This window comes from Tasmannia lanceolata, unplaced genomic scaffold (genome assembly GCF_043159265.1).
Source record: "Tasmannia lanceolata isolate RefF3 unplaced genomic scaffold, GAP_Taslan_0.1 ptg000037l, whole genome shotgun sequence".
NCBI lineage: Eukaryota > Viridiplantae > Streptophyta > Magnoliopsida > Canellales > Winteraceae > Tasmannia > Tasmannia lanceolata.
The window spans coordinates 2,964,153-2,985,863 of record NW_027518714.1 but is presented as its reverse complement, the minus strand read 5'-3'; the positions used below and the strand labels follow the sequence as shown (position 1 = coordinate 2,985,863).

Genomic DNA, 21,711 nt, shown 5'->3' with positions numbered 1-21,711 from the left:
GTTTCATCATCGCGATTATGGGCGAGATTACACAGCAAAGCCACGCGCGCCGTCAAACCAGGGGGGCAGCCAAATCCAACGAAAGAAGGTTCCTCTCTGAAATGATGAAAGAGTCCGCATGACGCCCCGTAAAAGGATTCGTAAGCGAGATCAAAAGGGATGTCCAAGGAGAAAAGGCTAAGAAGGAGGGAATCCCATCCTATCTCTCTCAAGGCTAACTAAAGGAAGGGGCGACCCTCGAAAAAACGAGGCGACGACAAAAGAAATAGGGGGATTAATCTTAGTGAGAGAGGGAAGAGAGGTGCTGGACGCATGAATTCCGTCTCTTCGCTTTTTTTTTTTTTCTCTTTCTTTTCCTACTCATTACCTCTAACCCGCTCACCCAGATATCAAAAGAAGAACCCGCGCCTTGGTCTTGGTAAACCTAATTACACCTTAGTCATTTCTTGATGTTCTTTACATTGTTAGTCCAGAATCCAACTTGGGTGTTGAAGTGGTTGTCCGGGACCCACCCTGGACCTCCTTGACTCCTTTGTTTGTGATTGCAGACCCCGCGGAGGTCTCTCTACCCACTGTGCGATTGCAGAGCACTCCCAATATTCCTATTATCTAATGTATTTCTTGTTTACTAGGGGCTGTGTTCTGATACTTTTTCACCGAGCTATATGATCTTCCGCCATATGATTTTTTTTTGAGTTACATGACAGCACGGTGGTCTGGCCCACAATATATGCAAGACGCGCAAGCAGAGGTTGTCCCATTTTGCGTCACCACTTTCGCGTCCTCGTACCATTAACCTTTCGGTACGGTAACTGAAGAGACTGACCGGAAAGGGCGTACCATGTCGTGTGAAAACACGGAGAAGGGTAAAAACGTAAAAAAACAAACGATTTCAGTCTTCCAACTGGTCTGAGATTTCCTAACACAGGCTGTAAATATCAAAATTTTATATATAAGTATATATAAGTAAATTCTCCTCTGTCGCTCTCAATTCCCCGCAGTTCTCTTTCGTTTCCCCTTCCCAATCGAGGAAGGCTCGAATTTCTTAACCTTCCGACTAGTAAGAGCCGTCGATCTTCCTGATCGGATCCGAAAATGAACGACGCAGATGTCTCAAAGCAGATCCAGCAGATGGTGAGATTCATCCACCAGGAGGCGGAGGAGAAAGCCAATGAGATCTCTATCTCGGCCGAAGAAGTAAGTGATTTTCTATCACAATTCTCTCTTCTTTTATATTTTCGTTTTTTTTTTTTTAATGTTGGTTTGATTCGGTTATTTGCTAGATCTGAAGCTCTCGACTGTGTTTCATGTTGTTTTCTCTGATATTCTTTTATTGCTTCCACGTGAACTTGTGTTCTAGGGTTTCTGATAACTATTTGGTACTTTATTTCTTTTTTTATTTTTATTTGTTTAGAAAATATATATATTTTTAGTTTTGAAAATTTGGAGTGATGAATATATCATTGTTCACTTCTATTTTATCTCATAATTCCTTGGATTTTGATTGTTAATAGCCGTTGTTCAGGTTTAGGTTTTCTGCTAAATTTTGATTTCATGATTCATTCTTGAGCCAATGAATTTATTTGATTTAATGATTTTGACGTGATCGTTCATAAGATAGGGAGTATAATTTTGGTCGATGCTGAATACTGATTTTGTTTGATTTGGACCAGTATGCGTTCTGCTTGTCAAAAATGGGGAATATAAAACTATGAGTAATGATATCGGATCATTAGATTCAAGGTTATTGGATGAAGCCTGAGTAAAGCTATTGGAAATTCTAGTTTTTTTATTCAATTCTTGGTACGTCTGAGTTAAATAGTTGAATCGTATCCTCATCTTTGGTTTTTTCTTATTTTCACTTTTGATGTTTATTGAGCTTTAAAATAAAGGTCTGAGTTAATACAGCATGGGCAGCTCACTTTTTAGCAAGTCACTTAACTTTTTTGTATTTCACATTTACTCCAGTCCTAAGCTTGTTGTATGATTCACTTCACCTATCGAGTATATGTATTTTAACTTTTAAGATTCTGATTGGGCCCGTGCAAGTTTATACCAGATCACACCATTGTTTTTTGTGTTCTTCATGATGTTTTTTCGTAGTCCAAACTCCAGAGAGGGTTTCTAAGTGTAATGCTGGAGCTCATTGCGTATATCGTTTTTTGGATCGGGATTGTTAGGCTCATTCTCTACTGACCATTCTAATTTGTTGACTATCCTGTCACATAATGTTGCTGCGAACCCAATATTTCATCAGAATACCGAGTTGATTTCTGTTATGTACAAGATCGATACCAGGCTAGCAGTATATCATTATATCCACACCACTGTTGGTTCCCAAATCCCAAAATTGCGTAATCTTATTTACTGAAGCCATGACCAATGACTGAGGATTTCTTATAGGCAAGCTCTTGCCTGTTGACTCCAATGTGTCTGGTTTGAGTAATGCTCATTCACCTGGGCTAGAGTCATTGTCAAGTTCATGTCATTGGTCGACAGCCGTTCAGCTGTATGTTTGAACATATATGCCCTATTTGGACCTGTCAATACATGTGAGATTATTTCTCTTCGGTAAAATAAATTACTGTAAAATAAAGAAGCAACAGAATTTTGCACTACAAAAATAACTGAATGTTATTCATATCACAAGAAATGTCGACAGATATCCACTGTTGAGAGAATAGATTATTTCTCAGTGCACATCAAAACAACTGCCTAACTCATACTAATAAGATGATTCAGTGTTCCTCTAGCATCACACATTTGTTCACGAATTGGCTCCTAGCTTGCAAGTTATTCTTTATCCCCTTGTTGCAACCCCAAAGCAGTTCTAAACACCTAGTACTTCGCTTTGATAGCGCTCTAAGTATGCTATGAGAAAGCCCTGGATGAAGCGCATAACCCAGATCTGTTCCTGACTTGTCCTTTCATGCTACGGTTCATGATTCCTACTATCCAAACATGAAATTATAAGTTTCATTTCCTCACCGTGGATCATCTCATTAACTGTTGGCACCTAATAGTGAACCGCTGCTTGATTTGTGTGACAGTTGCAGAGTCGGTGGTCCATCTTTTAGTCCGCTTTACTGTCTCCTCACAGGTTTGGCGATTTGTCGTCACCCGTCAGCCTTTATGGGTTCTCATGGGTGTTTCCTCGGCTGATCAATGGCGTGATTGAGTCTTGGTCACTCTCCTGGAACTTGGTTAGCTGTAGGATATTGTGGCATCTCCACTGGGTGGCTAAGCAGTAGGGTGTTCCTAAGTGGGTCAGGATTGTGCAAGGTGATTTGTGCTTTGGGGTTCAATTTGGTCATATCCTAGGCTACTGCATCGAAAAGCTTTATGAGAGGTGTCGAGGGCCGACCCTAGGAGGTCTTGGGGCTTCTATAGAAATAGCTCGATTTCAGTGGATAGGCCATCCCCTAGATTGAGCCCTCTTCCACTGGGCTCTTTCAAGCCAAATTTTGACATTTCCATCTTAAGAAAACCTGGATAGGCCCGAGTGGGTGGGCTTATTTAAGATTGCAATGGGTGTGATGAGAATAACTTAGTCAGGTCGGACGAGGATCATGGATTCTAACACGGTTGAGCTCATGGCGATAGAGCCATCAGTTTTAGATTGTGGGCTTGCCGCTAGCCTTTCGCTTGAGTCACTGATTATTGATGGAGATTCCGTGAAAGTCATCCAATTGCTGCACCATTTTGGTAGAGCCCCTTGGAGATTCCTTGATTCGATTGACGAGGTGGAGATCGTAGTTGGGAGATATATCGCTTTCCACCATGTCCAGCGATTGGCTAACAAGAGAGTGGATGAGTTCGTGAGAGATGGTGTCAGCATTCAACCTTGACCATTTTAACGCTCCATCATTGGCCTAGCGATTTATGTTTTAGCTTGTATTTCTAGATGATGCAGGTCCTCCTCATCACGCTTTAGGTGTTCTTTCTTTTTTGAATGTACACACACATATCTACATTGTTCAAAAATAAAAAAAATGAGTATAAGTTTCACTCTTTATTATCAACCCTTTTGACCTTATGATCTGCTCAATTGAAGACATTTCAGGTGATTTGCATTATGCAGCAATTCATTTCATTATTATCCACATGGACTTTTTACAAATTCTTTACTTGATCATGTTTTCAGTTTCATTTCTTTTAGATATGTATCTGCAAAGGGATTTTCTAGCACATGCAACACGGTTTTCTTGTCTCAGTCCTTAATGTTGTTGCAGTTGCTATCTCACTTAGTAAAATTTATCCAAATGGTGGTTTTGGCGTAGTCAGTGTATAATTTGTTGCATACTATTTTGCACATATTCCCCTGATGTTGGTGACATATTTGAAAGAAACCTGCCTTATTTGCAATCTTTTTGAATATTTCTCGCAGGAATTTAACATCGAGAAGTTGCAACTGGTCGAAGCTGAGAAAAAGAAGATCAGACAGGAATATGAACGAAAGGAGAAGCAGGTTGAAATAAAAAAGAAAATGTAAACCACCAATTCCTTTTTCCCCTTTTATTTGTTTTACTACCAATTTCATACTTTTCCTTTTATTTTTGGCACAACCTATTCTTCATTGTTTTGAGTCATGGAATATACTTACCGTTTGAATTGAATGGTTGTACTCAGAAAGGAGGACTTCTTCGATGGATTTTCCTTGAATTTTTTAATCGTCATTGGAGGAGATTTGAACTCTTACCGAGTCCTTTTTTTGGGCTTAGCCTGTCGAATGGTTTACATTCCTTATCAAAATTGTTGCTAGTAACAGTGGCTCTTGCTAGGGGACAGATCCAGCTTACACCATTGAAGGAGCCTCAATTTAAGCGTAATGTCAACCCTCAGCATTGTATCATGCGTATTATGGGAGTTTCAGCTCATCTATGGAGCTCTAAAGGATATTGATTATGCTTTTTGGAGTACTAGGGTTACAGAAATTTTCCCTCCAATTTTTTAGTCTTGAAGATATTGTTCATTCTGGGCAGAAAATTTTGTAGATTTTCTAAGGATGTTAACCATTCAGTTTCAGTTTAGAAGTATTCAAGAGACAATATGGCAGGATAGTAAGTAGTTCATGTTACAGTTTTTTCCTTCACGGGACAGGCCTAGAGCTTGAAGCCCCTTGAAAAAGGAGGTTACATGTGTTTTTTTAGGTTCACCAGAGACAACCTATAGATCTTGATTGCATTTCAAATTGTTTTTTCAAGCGCTTGGGAAATGCTGGTATTTGAGGTCATGGCAGTGTTGGACATGTAGATCAATTTGAACAGCTTCTTACCTGTGTTCAATGCTTCATAGATTGCTTCAGTGCCCAAAGTGAGAAATGCAATCATATTAGCTTGTAGAGTGCGTAGGATATACAGACATGCTCTGAGTTCTTGCTTCAAGGATTGGATGAGTGATGAACTCACTGATGTCCCTACTAAATGGGATCATTATGGTCTGCCAAGGCTCAGAAGGCCATTGAGCATCAAGTTGTAGTGGTTTTAGTGGGTTATGTATAGCTGGATTTGGAGATGTGTCTGGTACAGTTCTCTTCTCTTTTTAGGCAATCTTCTAACATTGAATTTTGGATTGTAAATAACAATATATATATATATATATATATATATATATATATATATATATTCAATTATTTTTTTGAATGGTTAGATATATATTCAAATTGAATTGTAAATCATAATAACAATAGGTATATAATCAAATTGACTTGCAAATCGAATAGAAAATCATAAGAAATTTTCTATTTATTTAGAATATTTAAAAAATGATTATATGTAAAAGGATCAGAAAGATGAGATTCTGATTAACCATCTATGTACCATCCACACCATTAAATATCTGCTGAAGATTATCACAAAGGAAATGATCGAGTTGGATCCATGAATCATGGAAGCGGTTTTCCAGGGGCATACAACTTCCACAAGTCTCCACTGTGGAAGCAATGACAAGATATGTTGAAACTATTCTTCATTGATGTTAGAAATATGCCGGGGAAGACAAATTTGTGATCAATCCTGAGATTTCTTTCTTGTAGGGTTAGTTTTTTCATAAACTCAAGACACAAGACTTTCTCTCGCACCCACGTAATACATGTGAGGGAGGTGTTCATACAAGTCTGTTACCTACTTGCTAAAGGAAATGATCCCACATTTACCTCCTTTCTGAAGAAAATGAACGTAGATGCACATATTTCACTTCTATTAACCAACTGGTAACTATTGTGAGGTCCTCTATGCTAGTTCCATGTTCTACGCCATTGTACCTAAACTGTCTATGCTGTACCTATTACTGATGCATGTACCCATGTAAAATAGTTTCTAAGGCATCTGAAGTGTTTTGTTTTGTTTCATTTAGCTTCATTCATGTTGGCTGTTGTGCTTGCCATTGTTATATACTATGCTCATTTTTTTTTAAAATCTTTTCTCCTATACTCCTATTTTGACCCTTGCTATTGCTACAGCCTATAGCTATCTCCATTTCAAATCCTAAGTTTTAATTGCAAATCTGTTTTGTTGCAATGTGTTTTTTTAGTCATATGCATGTTCTCAAATGTTTCTCCGCAGACATTTTTATGTAGACAAAAATAATTTTATCATTTATTCTTCCTCTGCTGCTGTTGTGTGGTTAAGGCTATTTTACCTTTTTTTTGAAATTTAAAAAAAACTACCAGTTAAGGAAATGAGCTGTTTAAGTTGGGAGGAGTCCAGACTGGATTTGATATGAGATGGGAAGAATTATTTAAAATGATTCAACTGTTGATCACTTTTTTGTTCCCTGCTCATAGAGTAGAGGATTGGATTAGTAACGATTATACATGGAAAATTCTATTCTGTTTTTCTTATTATTCTTTACTTCATACTTAAAACACAATTTTATTTCGTATAACAGAAATTTTCCTTATATTGCTTTTATGCAGTGAGTATTCCATGCAGCTAAATGCTTCGCGTATCAAAGTTCTTCAAGCTCAGGATGAATTGGTTAACTCGATGAAGGAGGCAGCTGGGAAGGAGCTCCTGCACGTCAGCCAGGACCACCATGTATATAAAATGCTTCTAAAAGAATTGATTGTTCAGGTAATTTAAAACTAAGTAGATTACATCTTAGTCATATATTTAAACCATTAATTATTAGGAAAAATTAGCCATTCAAAAAAAATATATTAGGAAAAACTCTTTATACGGGGACAAAACTGTCAACTCACCTTGTATTCCAGAACTAACGAAGTTACACTACGTGTTGAAATGCTGGATAAAAACAAGGAATTACATTTTAAATCCTACATTGATATGTAGGATCACATGTTGAAATGTTGGAGAAAAATAGCAAAAATTACATTTTTCTGAGGCTCCATCATTCATTCCAATGTGTAGGATGTAGTTATTGTAGAGGGAGACTCGCTTAATGTCATAAGGTGGCTCAAGGGTTCTCTAGTTCCTCCCTGGAGATTTGCTTGTTTCTTTGATGAGATTAAAGACAGATCTGGAGGGTCCTCTATCACCTATGTGCATGTGAGAAGATCTGCTGATGGGATTGCCGACAAACTTGTTGGGGAGGGAGTTCATAAGCAGGATCTTGAGTTTTTTTTATTTTTTACCTCCTTGATAGGGCCCTATAATTTTGATCTTTTGTATTTCTGTTTTTCTGTTTATCTTTGTATTCTCTTGGTGGACTTTCTAGGTCTGCCGTTTCTAATGAAATTTGTTACCATTCAAAAAAAGAAGAAGATGTAGTTATTGTAGCCAGTTGATAACTTGATATTTTAAAATGCCCAGAATGATAGAAGTACCTCTGAATCATGCTTCCGGGTGTCCTTGCTTTGATTTATTTCGGGGGAATTTTCACTACTTTAAAGTGTGTAGTCCATGATGAAACATGGGTTTCATTAAGTCTGCGTATTTTTGTAGTCCGTGATGGGTTTCATTAAGCCTGCAGATTTATTATTTTATTTTCTTAATTTGAAGTTAGGCATTTTCTGAGCGAAGTAATATGATTTCTTTTTCTTATAGATCTTGCTCCGACTTAAGGAGCCGGCTGTATTATTGCGTTGTCGCAAAGAGGATCATTGGCTAGTGGAATCTGTTCTGCATCTAGCGGCACATGAGTATGCAGAGAAAGCAAATGTTCATCACCCTGATATTTTGCTAGATAATCAAGTTTATCTGCCACCTGCTCCTAGTCATCATAATGTTCATGGGCCTACTTGGTAATCTTTCAACCATCAAACATATGTAGACAATTATAAGAATATTACAGAAGGCTACTGAGATTGGCACTACTAGGTTTTAATAATTATACAAAATCGGATTGTCTTTTCCTCTTTAATTGGCTCTGAGAAGCTTTTGTGAACTGTAATATCTGTTTAAATATTGAAGGAAGAGATAAATTAGTACAATTATAAACGATGGTATTGGGGTTGGGCCTGTAGCTTAACGGTTGAGATTTTGTTTCTCAACCTTGAGGTCTCAGGTTCGATCCCAGCTTACTGATAAAAAAAAAAAACTATAAATGATGGTATTGCTAATATCAGTAGCCTTATAGAAACCTGTCTTGCCTCATGTCGAAATGGTTAAACTACCAGCATTCTATATGCTGGACATGTTTTAGATTTTTCCATCGCCTGTACTATCTCTAAAATGCATTTATATATTTTTTTTTGAAAGATTAAATGCATTTATATTTTGGAAACAGAAGAGATGACTATTCCCTTTTTTTTTTGTCAAAACTAAATGTTGCTTGAGAAAATAAATGACTAACTTGTTTTAATAATTTCACTGCATTAGTTTCATCCAAAAAAATCATAGGCACGGATCAAGCTTTCGAAAATTAAGCGAATGTTGAATCCAGTAGTTCAGACTGTGTTGCTTGATCAGTCTTTGCACCTCTATGGTGCATGCTAGATTTTCCTCTCTGAGAAAGCAAACAGTTGTGGTGATATACTATCACACCTTGGCTTATTTACTTTTATGAAGAAAAAAGGATTTGGCTGATGCTTTGATTGTAAGCTTGATAGTTCACATGTTGGCTTTTATCATATTTCTAGCAGCACAAACTGCTAAGTACATTGTTTCTGCTTCATCGACAAAAAATTCAGACTGATGGCGTGTTTGTTGATTTAGCTCCGGAGGCGTGGTGTTGGCTTCTCGAGATGGGAAGATTGTATGTGAGAACACGCTCGATGCAAGGTTGGATGTTGTCTTTCGGAAAAAGCTGCCAGAGGTATCTATTCGGCTTTGTTTAAAAATTTCTTTTCTTTTTTGTTTGCATCATATGAATCTTGGACACGAGCATGTGGTGTCTTGTTCAGTGGACATGGAAAACCCAACACGCTTAAATACGTGTACAGTTTAATGATAACGTAGGAAGATAACTTATATTCCAAGAGAAACAATATTTCCAACTCCTTTTTACGATCTCTTTTGTGCTCAAACGAGGCCATTGTGTAGTCCCAGCCAGTTTGGCCTACGTGCCTATGTACAATCACAAACTATCCCTTCATCCTGTCTCCATCTCCCCTTTTCACTCTTCGTTTCCTCTGGTGAGAGATCTTTAACCGTGTTGTTCCTTTTGGCTCTCCTTTTGGAGATCTTTTTGTTTCCCCTTTATGCTGTGGGGTTGCCTTTTGGCTTTCATGTTGTATTTGTTTTTTTCTTTAATATATCTGGTATGGGTCTGCCTAATCCCAGCTTGCCTATAAAAAAAAAAGATCTTTAACCGTGCTAGATTTAAATGGTGTACCCGAAACTCACCTCAACATTCTCTCAATTAAAGTATTACCCATATAGGAAAAAGTGAAACCTAAATCTAATTTATTGATGTGAAAAAATGAACTAAAAACACTTTCAATCACCATATTGTAATTTTGCATCGAATTAATGCGGGTAAAACAGGAGCTCGAGTTGCCCAGCTCGAAGTCGTACAATCTATAAATAGGTATCCCCTAGCTTGTTATTTGACTGCTCGACCGATTGACTAAAACCAATTCTTCTTGGAAAAGGTCGATTGATGAGTTGTTTCTTCTCCCGCACTCTCCTCCATCGCAATGGTTCTTCACCTTTCAAGAAAAACTGTATTCGTGATCGAATTACAAAATAGACATACGAACTGTATGGGATCATCGTTGGAATGGGATGAGTGATTTTTTACAGGACCCCAATGAGATATGCTAATCCACTGAAGATGCAATAGGTTTTTGTGATCGATCAGCTTCAAGTATGACCGAGGACTTTCTATTCGCATCCATAATAACTACACAATCTAGTTGTTGATTCGACCCGAAATTGATCTTGTTTCCTGAAAGGATTTTTTCTGACTTGAACAATTGGTCAAAAAACCTCCGATCCTCCATTGAGAATCATTGATAGAGCTGATTCTCGTCGCCATTTGTTCCATCATTTCATCAAATAACGAATTGGCATTTACAAAGGCTGGTATGATAGGAGCCGAGGAAGGATCTATTGACCCCTTCTACTTTCATTTCTTTAAGACAGAAGATTTGAGGATTACTGATCCACAACATTCCTTTGATGTGGGTTTCTTTTTTGGGGAGCCCAAGCCATGCGCATCCAACAAAAGACTTCCATTGAACAACAACCAAGTTCCACCCCCATATGCTTGTGTCCTCGTGTTCTAAGTTCTAACTCTAGAGTTCCCCTCGCCTTTTGCTGGAGGAATCATTTTCACAATCCATGTTCGATTGGAGCTTGATCTCCCTGATTAGTCTTCTCGATCTTTCATTTCTTGCCGGATCTAGAGGGTCTTTCAATTTTCTATCCCAGAATTCTGCCTTGTAAAACATCAAAGATAGCCCCAAAACCCCGCTCATTACCATGATGTGGTTGTCCACTGGATCCTAGGTGATCTTCTCTTCAAAGCACTAAAGGCACCATATAAAGCTTTCATCGGCCTCCCAATTCAGCGGTCTGTCCACACCTTCATTGATAGGCATGAGGACAAGCGAAACATCCCCTCAGCTTTCTTCCTCTAGCACCACTTCTAAAATTGAACTTGCCTCTAAAAATGCCTTGGAATAGTTATCCGTGGTGTTCAACTTCAAAGTTCAAACCAATGACCAGAATCTTATCACTAGACTGATTAACACCCTGTGGCATGGTTTTTCTGTTTTTATATTGTAAAGTCGTTATCTTTGCTGATTATTTATTTCATTACAGTTTTCTGCATTCCATATTGAGTTCCTAATTGTTATTATTTTAACCTTCTCCACTTATGCCTCATTTACATTATTTTCCATGTTTATTGCAGATTCGAAAGCTTCTTTTTGGGCAGATTTCTGTATGATTATGTGTGGTATAATTCATGTCATCACTTCACATGAGATTGTAAGTTAATGATTTGCCATCGCAGGTAGAAATTTGTTTTCCTATGTTGATTTGAGTACTTTCTGTTTTCATGTACTGGGATGCTTTTTTTTTCAATTTATGACATCGATATTTGGTTGTGTTGGACATTAATAGAATTCCAGCTTTTATTGTTGAAACTTAAGCTTATTTCTGCAAGATGTTTATAAACCGGAAGAAGAAAAAAAATGTATTGGCTGGGCAAACCAGCCCAAGGCAAACCGAATCAAGTTGTTGATCTATGAAATTTGGTCGGATAAATCTTTACCTGTAAAGATACACAGTAAGTAATTATCATCTAAGTTTGTTGATATTGATAAATGCTGAATGTTTTTGGGATCTGGAAGGTGATTTACACTGCTTGACCACTGCTTTTGAAATGAGACAAGTTTTATATCAGGATTCGAGCAACTGCATGGGCCACATCTTATTCCGGTGCAGAACTTTGGTAGATTGGGATTTGGGACAACTCCTGTCTTGTTTAGGCTCAAGGGGATTAACTGGAGTGATTTGGTAGTCATTATCACATTTTAGTTTGTAGTTTTTGTGAGGTTATGTTCTCTCATGTGCACCTGGAAGTGTTTTTTGTGGTCTGATAGGAATGCTCCAATGCAGCACACCTACATCAGAAGTTTGCCTGTATTGCATTTATGGGCTCTACTTAGGAATCCCCATGGCCTGAAAACTGACTCTGTTCCGACAGCGACTGTCCAATCTATTTTAAGTTTCTGTACTTAAGACTTACGAGTGGAATGTTGATTACCAGGTGGACAGTTTGGATCGTTCTAAGGAGAAATCCAACGATGCAGGGGAGACCTCACCGTAATCTCATGAGGGTGCGCTGATTTTTCATTGTTCCTTTTTTTATATCTATTGTCATCATCTCTTAATTCTGAGGAGACTGATAGGAGAGAAAGGCAGTCCAATGGCTGGTTATTTGTCTTTCACATACTTTCTGCTACAACAAGTTCTCAGAATTCCTTGAGATTCGGGTTCTCGGAATTCTGAGATTCTCTGGTTGAGGGGGGGGGGGGGGGGGGGGGGGGGGGGTCAGGTGAGATTCTTTAGTGGACTGGGCTTAGAATCCAATCTTTCTAAGGTGGAATCCAATCTTTCTAAGGAGAAATCCAATCTTTTTAATTGCACACGGGCTTGGGTGTTGAACGCGTGAAACTCATCACTACCTCACAACGGTGTTGAAACTGTAGCATGTTATATGAAACGCCACTTTCTATGGTGTTGTTACACAGCTGCCTGCCTTAAAGAGCCACTCTTCTTCGCTCGTGGAACGAGTAGAGAAGAAAAACTTTTGCCAACTGATTGCGAGTCCAAAAGTGATTTTTTGGGCTCACAATAGGTTGGCAGAATCTAGAACGAACATGACCTAAGGATATCTCTGTATCAGGACTTCCATGCAGAAACATGTTAAATTTCAAAACTTCTGTAGGGGCACCCAAATTGTAACCATGAAACGGAGGCAACTGAAAAACGATCGGTGATTGAATTAAAACCATTGCCCATGATACTTTTATCCCTTAAAATTTCTTTTATCCTTTAGGCCCGCCGGACATGAAAGACACATTTAAGGTGAGATCAGGTCAGATTGTGAGCGACTCCCGGGTCCATTACAAATTAGATAAGTCTAATCCCTCAACCAGAAGGGACTTTCTGATGGTCTGTCCTTGAAAAGTCGCTTGCAAACCATGACTGAGCAGGTAGGATCATCTGCTCAATATGGGGCCTGCAAGCTAGAAACTCTAGTACCGGCCCCTCAGATCAATGCCATTTACACATGTGCCTCGTTTGTAATGGCTCCGGCCCCCCAAGCAACTCAAAAACTGGTTAGGGTGAGATTTGTAACACCTACATTCCATCCTCGAATATCAGGATGAGGAATGATTTGATTGGAAAGATGAAAAGAAAAAAGATTTCTCTGATGTCCAACGAAGAAAGATCAAAACGATCAGACGATTCTAACAGTCTGATCACTTGGACTATTGCTTGTAGGATGTTGTTTTTGCCATAGATTATGCCACATCCACCATTGAGGGCACCATGTGGATGATCATGATCGTACATCCGTATGCTTTACGTGGGTGAATGGTCATGGTGATGGGGGACAAACCCTCATGAGTTTAGCTGCTAGCGGGTCAGGAGACTCGAAACCACTTATAAATCCATTAGAATTGGGAAACATGACTGCATTTTAATCTGCCCAAGAAGACCCCGCATAGTGGTCATTCCTAATATATTCTACATCTCGGAGTCAAAGCCAATTTTGGAATAGCTAATTCAAGTTGATTATGTTTCCCTTCTTCCTCAGAGAAAGACGATGAAAAACTGATGACAAAGTCAGACTTGTTATTCTATATTTTTCTATATAACGAGAGGTACTGATAGACATGGATTGATCCATATCTCAGTTATAATTTGGGTTCAAGCCAACTTAAAAAAGAGATACACAGATGGACACATAAATAAAGAGACAAGAAGATGAAGGCATCTAGAGATTCATGCGAGAAGAGAAGATGGAACGCCACTTTCTTCAACCAAAAATTATAATAACTAGGTTATGTTAGTTTTGGATTTTGAGTACCGATTGTGAGTCCAAAACTGATTGTTGGGTGTTGGACTCACAATCAGTTCTCAGAATCTAAAATTAACAGGGCCTTGATAAAATAAAATTTGGCATAAAAAACTGGGAATAAAATCCAATTTTTTAACCTTTATGACCTTAAATCATTCACGGAAAAATGAATGAGCTGATTTCCACTCTAAATTATCTGGAATACTTTGTGTTAGAATATGTGAGATCTCACCATTGGATTATGATGAAGATTCACCGTTGGATCATCTTCATGGTAGATAAGGCAAGCTGGTTAAACGAGGTAACTTACATAGATTAGGCAACTGGATTAGATTAGGCTCGATAAGGATATTCTATTATTCTTTTCCACAGTTGTTACTTGTCAATATGTTTATCCTTAAAACGCTAATTAGGGCAGATTGTAATCAACCAAGATTAGTGGATTGCCTTAATTTTATCTTTGCACCAAAAAACACATAGGGGTGTCAACGGATCCACTTCGGATCGGATCCACCTATGTCACGGTCACGATCCATTCAAATTCCTTATCGGTCGGATCGGATTCGGATTGTTCTTCGGATCATACTTTCCACGTCACGATCACGATCCATTTTAAATCAGACCGTCCATCGGAGTGTCCTATTATGTCTTACTAGGCTTGGTACACAATTAATTTTTTTTTAAAAGAGTTAGAATGTCACTCCACCATAATGAAAAGCAGTGATCGACTTCAAAGAAGTGACTAAAAACAGGAAAAAATATGTATCCACTATCCAGTATTCTAAGAAGATAATAGAAACCAAAAACTTAGGAGGAGTTTTCCGTGCTTACTGCTCGGATGCTGGGAAGGCAAGGTTGCTGCGATGGTGAGGGTGAGAGCAATGACTAGCTATGGCGAGGGTGAGAGCAATGACTAGGGAGAGAACATGGAGTAGATGAGTTATGGTTACAGATAGAAAGATGAGATCTTCGTTCCACAAATAGGGAGGGGTTACTTACATGGGAAGGAATAGGAGATTTATTTCGAAAATGAGATGTCATTCAATAAAGATGGAAACCGGTAACAACTAAAAGAATATGACTATTTTGATGAGAATACCCCCCACTTAACATTGATGTTGTAATGATTTTGAGGGTATTACTGTAAGATGATTTCAGATCGTGACTGTCCCTAAGGACTTTCGCAGCATGCCTGGATCCGATCCGAAAATTTTCAGATCATACGATTGGGAATCCGAAATATGCCCATAGACCCTCTTGGTATGCTTATATCTCGTTCATTGAAGTTTGGATTTGGATGGTCCATCGGACTGGATCCATTGACACCCCAAAAAACACACGATAACTTATGGTAAGTCTTACGGCCAAAAATCTCACGTGCAATCAAAGAAGCCCATTATCTCCCCTTTCCCAGTTCACTTCACCCACGCTGCAGCTACTAACCCAACCGTTACTAGGTGAAGATCTTGATAATATCGCTTATTTAATCACCTCAAACTATGTTCTTCTCACACATGTCCTACACTCAAATGGTAAGTGACATATAAGCCCCCTTTTTTGTACTTGCGACATATAAGCCTCCTCTATTGCACTAGAGGGGGCTGCCCCGAGTACAAAATGGGGCGAATATATCATTTACCTCTCTATATAAAGAGTTAGGCTTGATATCTTTCATTGAATTTATACATTGATTTGAGTACATTCTACTAAGAGAAATTCTATAAAACCAATATGGGTCTCCAGTCACCGGAATTTTCTGCCGGAATCCGGCAGGTCTTGGTCATGTGGGTCACTTGGGTTGTTCTCTTACGAGTATTTGCACCTTTGGTGGAAGCTGAATGCGAATTCAAGGCGATCTTCAACTTCGGCGACTCGAATTCCGACACCGGTGGATTCTACGCTGCTTTTCCATTAGAGTCCGGTCCCTACGGTATGACGTATTTCAAGAGACCCTCCGGTCGAGCTTCAGATGGGAGACTTGTCATTGATTTCTTAGGTAAAAGTAAAACCCAAAGAAGAAAATTGGAAACTCATACTTATACCCCCCTGTTTTGATAGATACACTCCTATCTATGTAGGCTCATTTCCCATAGACCATAGTTAGACAGGGCTAAAAACATGAGGGATGTTGCACTAAAATGACTCAGACTTTGATAGATACAATCCTATCTCTCAAGATATGTTCGGTCATTTTCTTCTTGGAGGAGATTTTTGACCCATCCTCTGGAGGTTTCTTCTTTCCGTTTCTGCCTTTTAGGACAAAAATAATTCTGTTTTTGGCTTATTGTAAGTTGGGTGGGGACTCTCTATCAATATACATAGCTGTAATCATGCAAGCTAGTTGTCTTTCCCTCTAAGGTCATGTGATTTATTTTTGGCATGATGTGGGTCTTTGTGTTTGTTGGTTTGAGGGAATATAAGTAAGATCTCACACCGTTTGATTAGATGCTAGATGAGAGATAGTAAGGTTGGATTAGGCAAAAAAGTTAGAATATGATTATATTCATCTCATTCTAAGTTTATCTTCTATGTTTATCCGATCTCACTAGATCTTACACCGTTGGATTTGATAGATGCTAGATGAAATATAGTAAGGTTAGATCAGGCAACTATGTTTATCTTATTCTAAGTTTGTCATTTTATCTTCTATGTTTATCCATTGAGTGCTTCATATAATCACTGATCAGGATTCATTGTAAAGCATGTAAGATTATTGAAATACAATCCTTAACATTGTATCATAACTGGTCGATAGATCTTACTTGGAGTCTTGGATCACCGGACCCTCTTTATTTTTTTGTCTATCGCTAGCCCGTTGTTGTCGCAGCACCAACAATATGCATCAAAGGGGCCAGTTTAGTGGCCCACTTGGGACCTAGGCATTGTGGTATAACCAATTTTATTGGTGGAAGCAATTGAGAACCATACTTTTTTATGCATTTATTTTTTTCTTAAAGAGTTAACTAAGGGCCTAAGTTTTTTGGTAGGTAAGCTGGATTGAACATCCGACCTCAGGCTTGAAGAACATGCTTTTATAACTAAATTTTTATTAGATAAAAAGTGAGTCTTAAGTACAATGGTATTATAATATTACATGTATCAAAATGCAGCTTAATTTGCTAACAATATGTTCATGATTGTGGTTTATTGATCCTTTGATTTTTTTTTTTATAACAGCTCAAGGTCTTGGGTTTCCATTTCTTAGCCCATATCTTCAATCAATTGAGTCAAATTTCAAATATGGTGCAAACTATGCAACATTGGCATCAACAGTGTTATTGCCAAATACTTCTCTCTTTGTGAGTGGTATCAGCCCATTTTTCCTTGGGGTTCAGCTCAACCAGATGAAGGATTTCAAGGTTAAAGTTCTTCAACTTCATCCCAAAGGTATGTTTGTTACATCATGCCCCTCAAGCCCTCCTAGTTTCAACACTCAAATGATCAAAATGTCACTGAATTTTCTCACAATTGGCTTAGATCGTCTCCCCCCGCCGGACGTTTTTGGCAAAGCTCTCTATACTCTAGATATCGGCCAAAATGACTTCACCTCCAACTTAGCGCAGTTAGGTACAGATGGAGTGAAGCAGTATCTTCCTCAAGTGGTTTCTCAGATTGCCGAGACAATTAAGGTGATCACTCGAAATTTGTCTGAGTCGCCTCGACTCAGAATATACCAAACCATGAATTAGACACTTAGATTGTAACACTGCAAGAAAAAACCCCTTTTAGCTATGGATTTATAATTCCTCCCCATAAACCCGTTGCAAGAAAAGATTTTTAATCGGAAACTAGTCCGTCTCCATTAATGAAAAACCCAAAGAGGGAAAAATATAGATACACCCCCTCTAGTTTCTGACACATTCAACTCTAACATTGACTTTCAAAATGTGACAAGTACACCCCCCGAACTTTTTTTAACGTGACGGAGTAGACGGCTAGGCGGAAATGACCAAAATGCCCTTGTCTTCCCCAACTGAAAATTAGGGTTTTCAAACTTGAAACTAAAAATCAGGGTTTGATTCAAACCCTTGTTTATTTATCAACATAAACCCTTGATTTAGGAGTTTTATTTGTTTTCATTCACACCACTATCATGATTTGCACAAACCCTAATATTTTAGGGCTTTTTTTGTTTTTATCAGTGTTTTTTTCTTGAAATGTGGGTTTGATGTAGCCATGGGGTGGGGTTTCATTGTCTGTGGTGGAGGAGACGTCTGTGGCTAGAGATGGCGACGGCGGCGGTGGCCGAAGGTGGGACGGTAGCGTTAGTGGGAGGTGCGACCGCGACGGTGGAAAATGGCGTAACCCTAATCCCTCTGCAAATGAGGGTATTTCTGTCCTCAAAATATTAATCACCGTTGACGGAGGGGGTGTACTTGTCACGTTTTGAAACCTCAGGGGGTGTACTTGTCACGTTTTGAAAGTCAGGGTTAGAGTTGAATGTGTTAGAAACTAGAGGGGGTGTAAATGTAATTTTCCCAACGAAAAATTAGCAAAAGACTTGAAATATGGCCGTAAGACTATTTCTTTTGAGGTAAAATGGGTGTAAAAACAAATTTTATGCCCATTTTAAGTGTAAAAATAGACGTAAGATTTGTTTTACACCCATTTTACTTCGAAAGAAACAGAGCCTAACAGTATTTTTTTTTCCGTTGTCAATTATATATAGCGGCGGATTTTCGCTTTATGGCTACGGATTTATTCTGTGGCCAAAATCTATATTTCTTGGAATGTTAGTTTGTGAACCCGTTACAATGATATAGATTCATTTTTAAACAATTTAAAATTGGCAGGCGCTATATGCCGAAGGGGGGCGCACATTTTTGGTGTCTAATCTTGCACCCATAGGATGCTATCCGGCCTTCCTAACGGAGCTCCCGCACAAAAATTCAGATTTAGATATGTATGGATGTATGGTCTCTTATAATAAAGCAGTCGAAGACTATAACAATTTGCTGAAAGAGACTCTCCGAGGAACTCGAGGTCTCCTCTCAAATGCCTCTCTCATATATGTAGACACTCATTCAGTTAAACTGGAACTCTTCAGGCATCCCAAATCCCATGGTAAGTTCTGCATTTATTCCTTGACTTATAAGTTGGCCAAATAGAAGAAAAAATGGAAAAAGAGAGGGCGTAAATTAGGAGAAGGAATTTAGTTCTAAGATTTATATAGGTTACTGATATTGACACTACCATGTTTTAATTTGAGAAATTATATGGTGTGAGGCCTTACAACTATATGGCCTCGGTACCTCTACCGTATAGTTGTAAGCCCTCACGCCATATAAAAACTCGTTAATAATTGCATAAACTTAGCTTGTCTCATTTCAATCGTCTTCGGAAAGCTTTTTGGGAACTCTAATAACATTTGACGGCAGTTTAAATAACAAAATACGAGAGGAATTTGAGCAATTATCAAAACATGGTAGTGCCAATACCAGTATCCTTTATATAATACCCAACATATCAAAACAAAATCAAATCGGGATTTGCTAGCGTCCATCGCAAAAGGCCTTTCGAGGATGGCCTGTTGCATGTGAGAGCAGCTACATCATTAATGAAGACCAAATCTGCTGAAAAGTGAGCTGGTGTGGCCGCTCTCACATGCAACAGGCCATCCGCGAAATGTCTTGTGCGATGGATGCTAGCAAATCCCAAATCATATATAGTAGGAAGTCCTAGTATAAACAAAATCATGTAGGTTGTGTTTGGATTGCCGAAATCAGGACTAAGAATCGGCATCCTATTCTAATTTTTATTCCCATTCCCTTGGAAATGGAATAAAAAATATAAAAATTTAATTGAAACATTCAATAAAAAGTAGGCAGAATAGGATGCACTACATTGCTGTTACCCTGCGTCCACCTAAGTTTCTGATCTTTTGTTTATATCATGTCTTTATCCTTTCAGGGCTGATGTATGGAACTAAAGCTTGTTGTGGATATGGGGGTGGCCCTTACAATTTCAACCCAAAAGTATATTGTGGAAATAGCAATGTAATTAATGGAAGCAGGGTAACAGCAACAGCTTGTTCTGATCCACAAAACTATGTGAGCTGGGATGGAATACATGCCACTGAAGCTGCAAACAAGCTTATAACATGGGCTATCCTCAATGGCTCCTACTTTGACCCTCCTTTTCCAATTTCTAAACTATGTGACTTGCAACCAATAGGGTAAATCTAAGATTATGGTTTTTCTAATGCTGTAATAAAATCGAGGATCTCATCATTACATGGAATTGGTCTGATGATAATGGCATTCGCATTTTCCGAAGCCAAATGATCCCTAAATAGTCATATGAAAAGTATTGTGTACTCATGTACTTCATTAGTGTAAGGGGTGTTTCATAATTGGAACATCGTGATCGGATCTTTGGCCTCTAACAATGAGAAAATAGTCGGTTTTTCATCTTTACTTTTTACCATTTTTCTCTGGTTGTATGGTATACGTTTTTGTAAGGGAAAGTTCAGTGTATTAAAATAGAGAAAAGATTATAAGTGCAAGTCGATAAGCAAAGATGGAAAATCGATTTGTAAGATCATTGGTACTCCTAAGAATATGGAAAAAAGAAATAAATCTATCATCATACATTGAAGAAATTTCATCCAAAAACCTAGCCAATCTCCAAAGACCTACACTCTTACTTGAGCCCAATAAATAACATTAGCTGAATCACCTTCAACCTCCAATTTGCCTTCCATCTGCCGCCTAAATATGTTCATTCCGACGTGGATAACCTTCAGCCTATGTGGAGTCTGTTATGCCAATCGGACTTGAAAACACATAAATGATAACGCCATTGCTATCTCTAAACACACCCAATTCTTGCTTTGCCATTTGCAACCGTCGACATTAGTTTAAGGGTATTGGGCCCATATATGTTCTAATAAAAGCCCAATAAGATAATGGACCGGTGTAGTTGGGCCTACATGGGCTAGAGTCCATTAACTAGTCATTAACTGTAGTGTTTCTCTATATATAGGGGCTGGAGGCAACAAACTTGGTATTCCAAATTAGATACCTTGGGTGTAATGCTTCAAGCAACCTTGCTTGACCTAATTGACTCTAACATGGGGGACGAAGGTTTCCACAAAGTTGATGTCTTCCTTTTGGTTGGGGTGCCTGGAGCTTCCAATTCCTAATAGTGCACTCAATGGAGTAACCCAAAAAAAAACATGGTGACAACTAGCCCAAGGAACCACATTTACTTGATCTTCCATGCTAGAAGCCTAGAAGGCAGGGCAATACACACTTATCCCAAAAAATTGGAGCATTCTGTCTAGCCAAATCGCTCACATAAGTGCAAAAGAGATACGATGCACCAAAAAATAATTTCTATAGAGCCTAAACCAGCAATGTTCCAACATAACGGGAGGTTTTTATTGAATCTGATGCCACGCATGCATTGATAGGCAAACCATTCAGACTTGCGCCCAGATTCTTTAAGCTTCTCTACAATGGATGAATTTCAAGGTGCCAGATTCTTCCTCCATTAAGTAGAGAATGCGCATGTTCGCCATGCTAATGCTTCGCCTTTCTATTCTGTCTAGCTTGTTGATTTTGTTCCATACCACCGTCCAGCAAAAGGTGTGGATTTTTGTGGGCATCAAAAGGTTCCAAACCTTACGCCAAGAAAAGGATGCAACAGAAGGGCGTCCAAGGAACCTAGAGAGCAACCTGGCCAAGAAGAAACCCCTCGGATTTGGGTCCAAATTTGTCGATCCAATTTAGCCGAAGAAATAAAACACTCTACCAACATAGAGAGAAG

At 38.6% G+C, this 21,711-nt stretch overlaps 2 protein-coding genes across 2 annotated transcripts; both read left to right on the top strand.

The window, feature by feature from the left end:
• Positions 1-959: 959 nt before the first annotated feature.
• LOC143860138 (V-type proton ATPase subunit E-like) lies at positions 960-11,464 on the top strand. The gene is made up of 6 exons (XM_077370669.1): positions 960-1,197; positions 4,388-4,488; positions 6,917-7,073; positions 8,007-8,203; positions 9,117-9,216; positions 11,260-11,464. The coding sequence occupies exons 1-6, from the start codon at positions 1,096-1,098 to the stop codon at positions 11,293-11,295; spliced, it is 693 nt and encodes a 230-aa protein (XP_077226784.1). The 5' UTR covers positions 960-1,095; the 3' UTR covers positions 11,296-11,464.
• A 4,014-nt stretch (positions 11,465-15,478) lies between these two features.
• Positions 15,479-20,357, top strand: LOC143860136 (GDSL-like Lipase/Acylhydrolase superfamily protein). The gene is made up of 5 exons (XM_077370668.1): positions 15,479-15,937; positions 17,119-17,328; positions 17,419-17,570; positions 18,735-19,005; positions 19,852-20,357. Exons 1-5 carry the CDS (start codon positions 15,673-15,675, stop codon positions 20,118-20,120), a joined length of 1,167 nt encoding a protein of 388 aa, XP_077226783.1. The 5' UTR covers positions 15,479-15,672; the 3' UTR covers positions 20,121-20,357.
• The last annotated feature ends 1,354 nt before the right edge of the window (positions 20,358-21,711 follow it).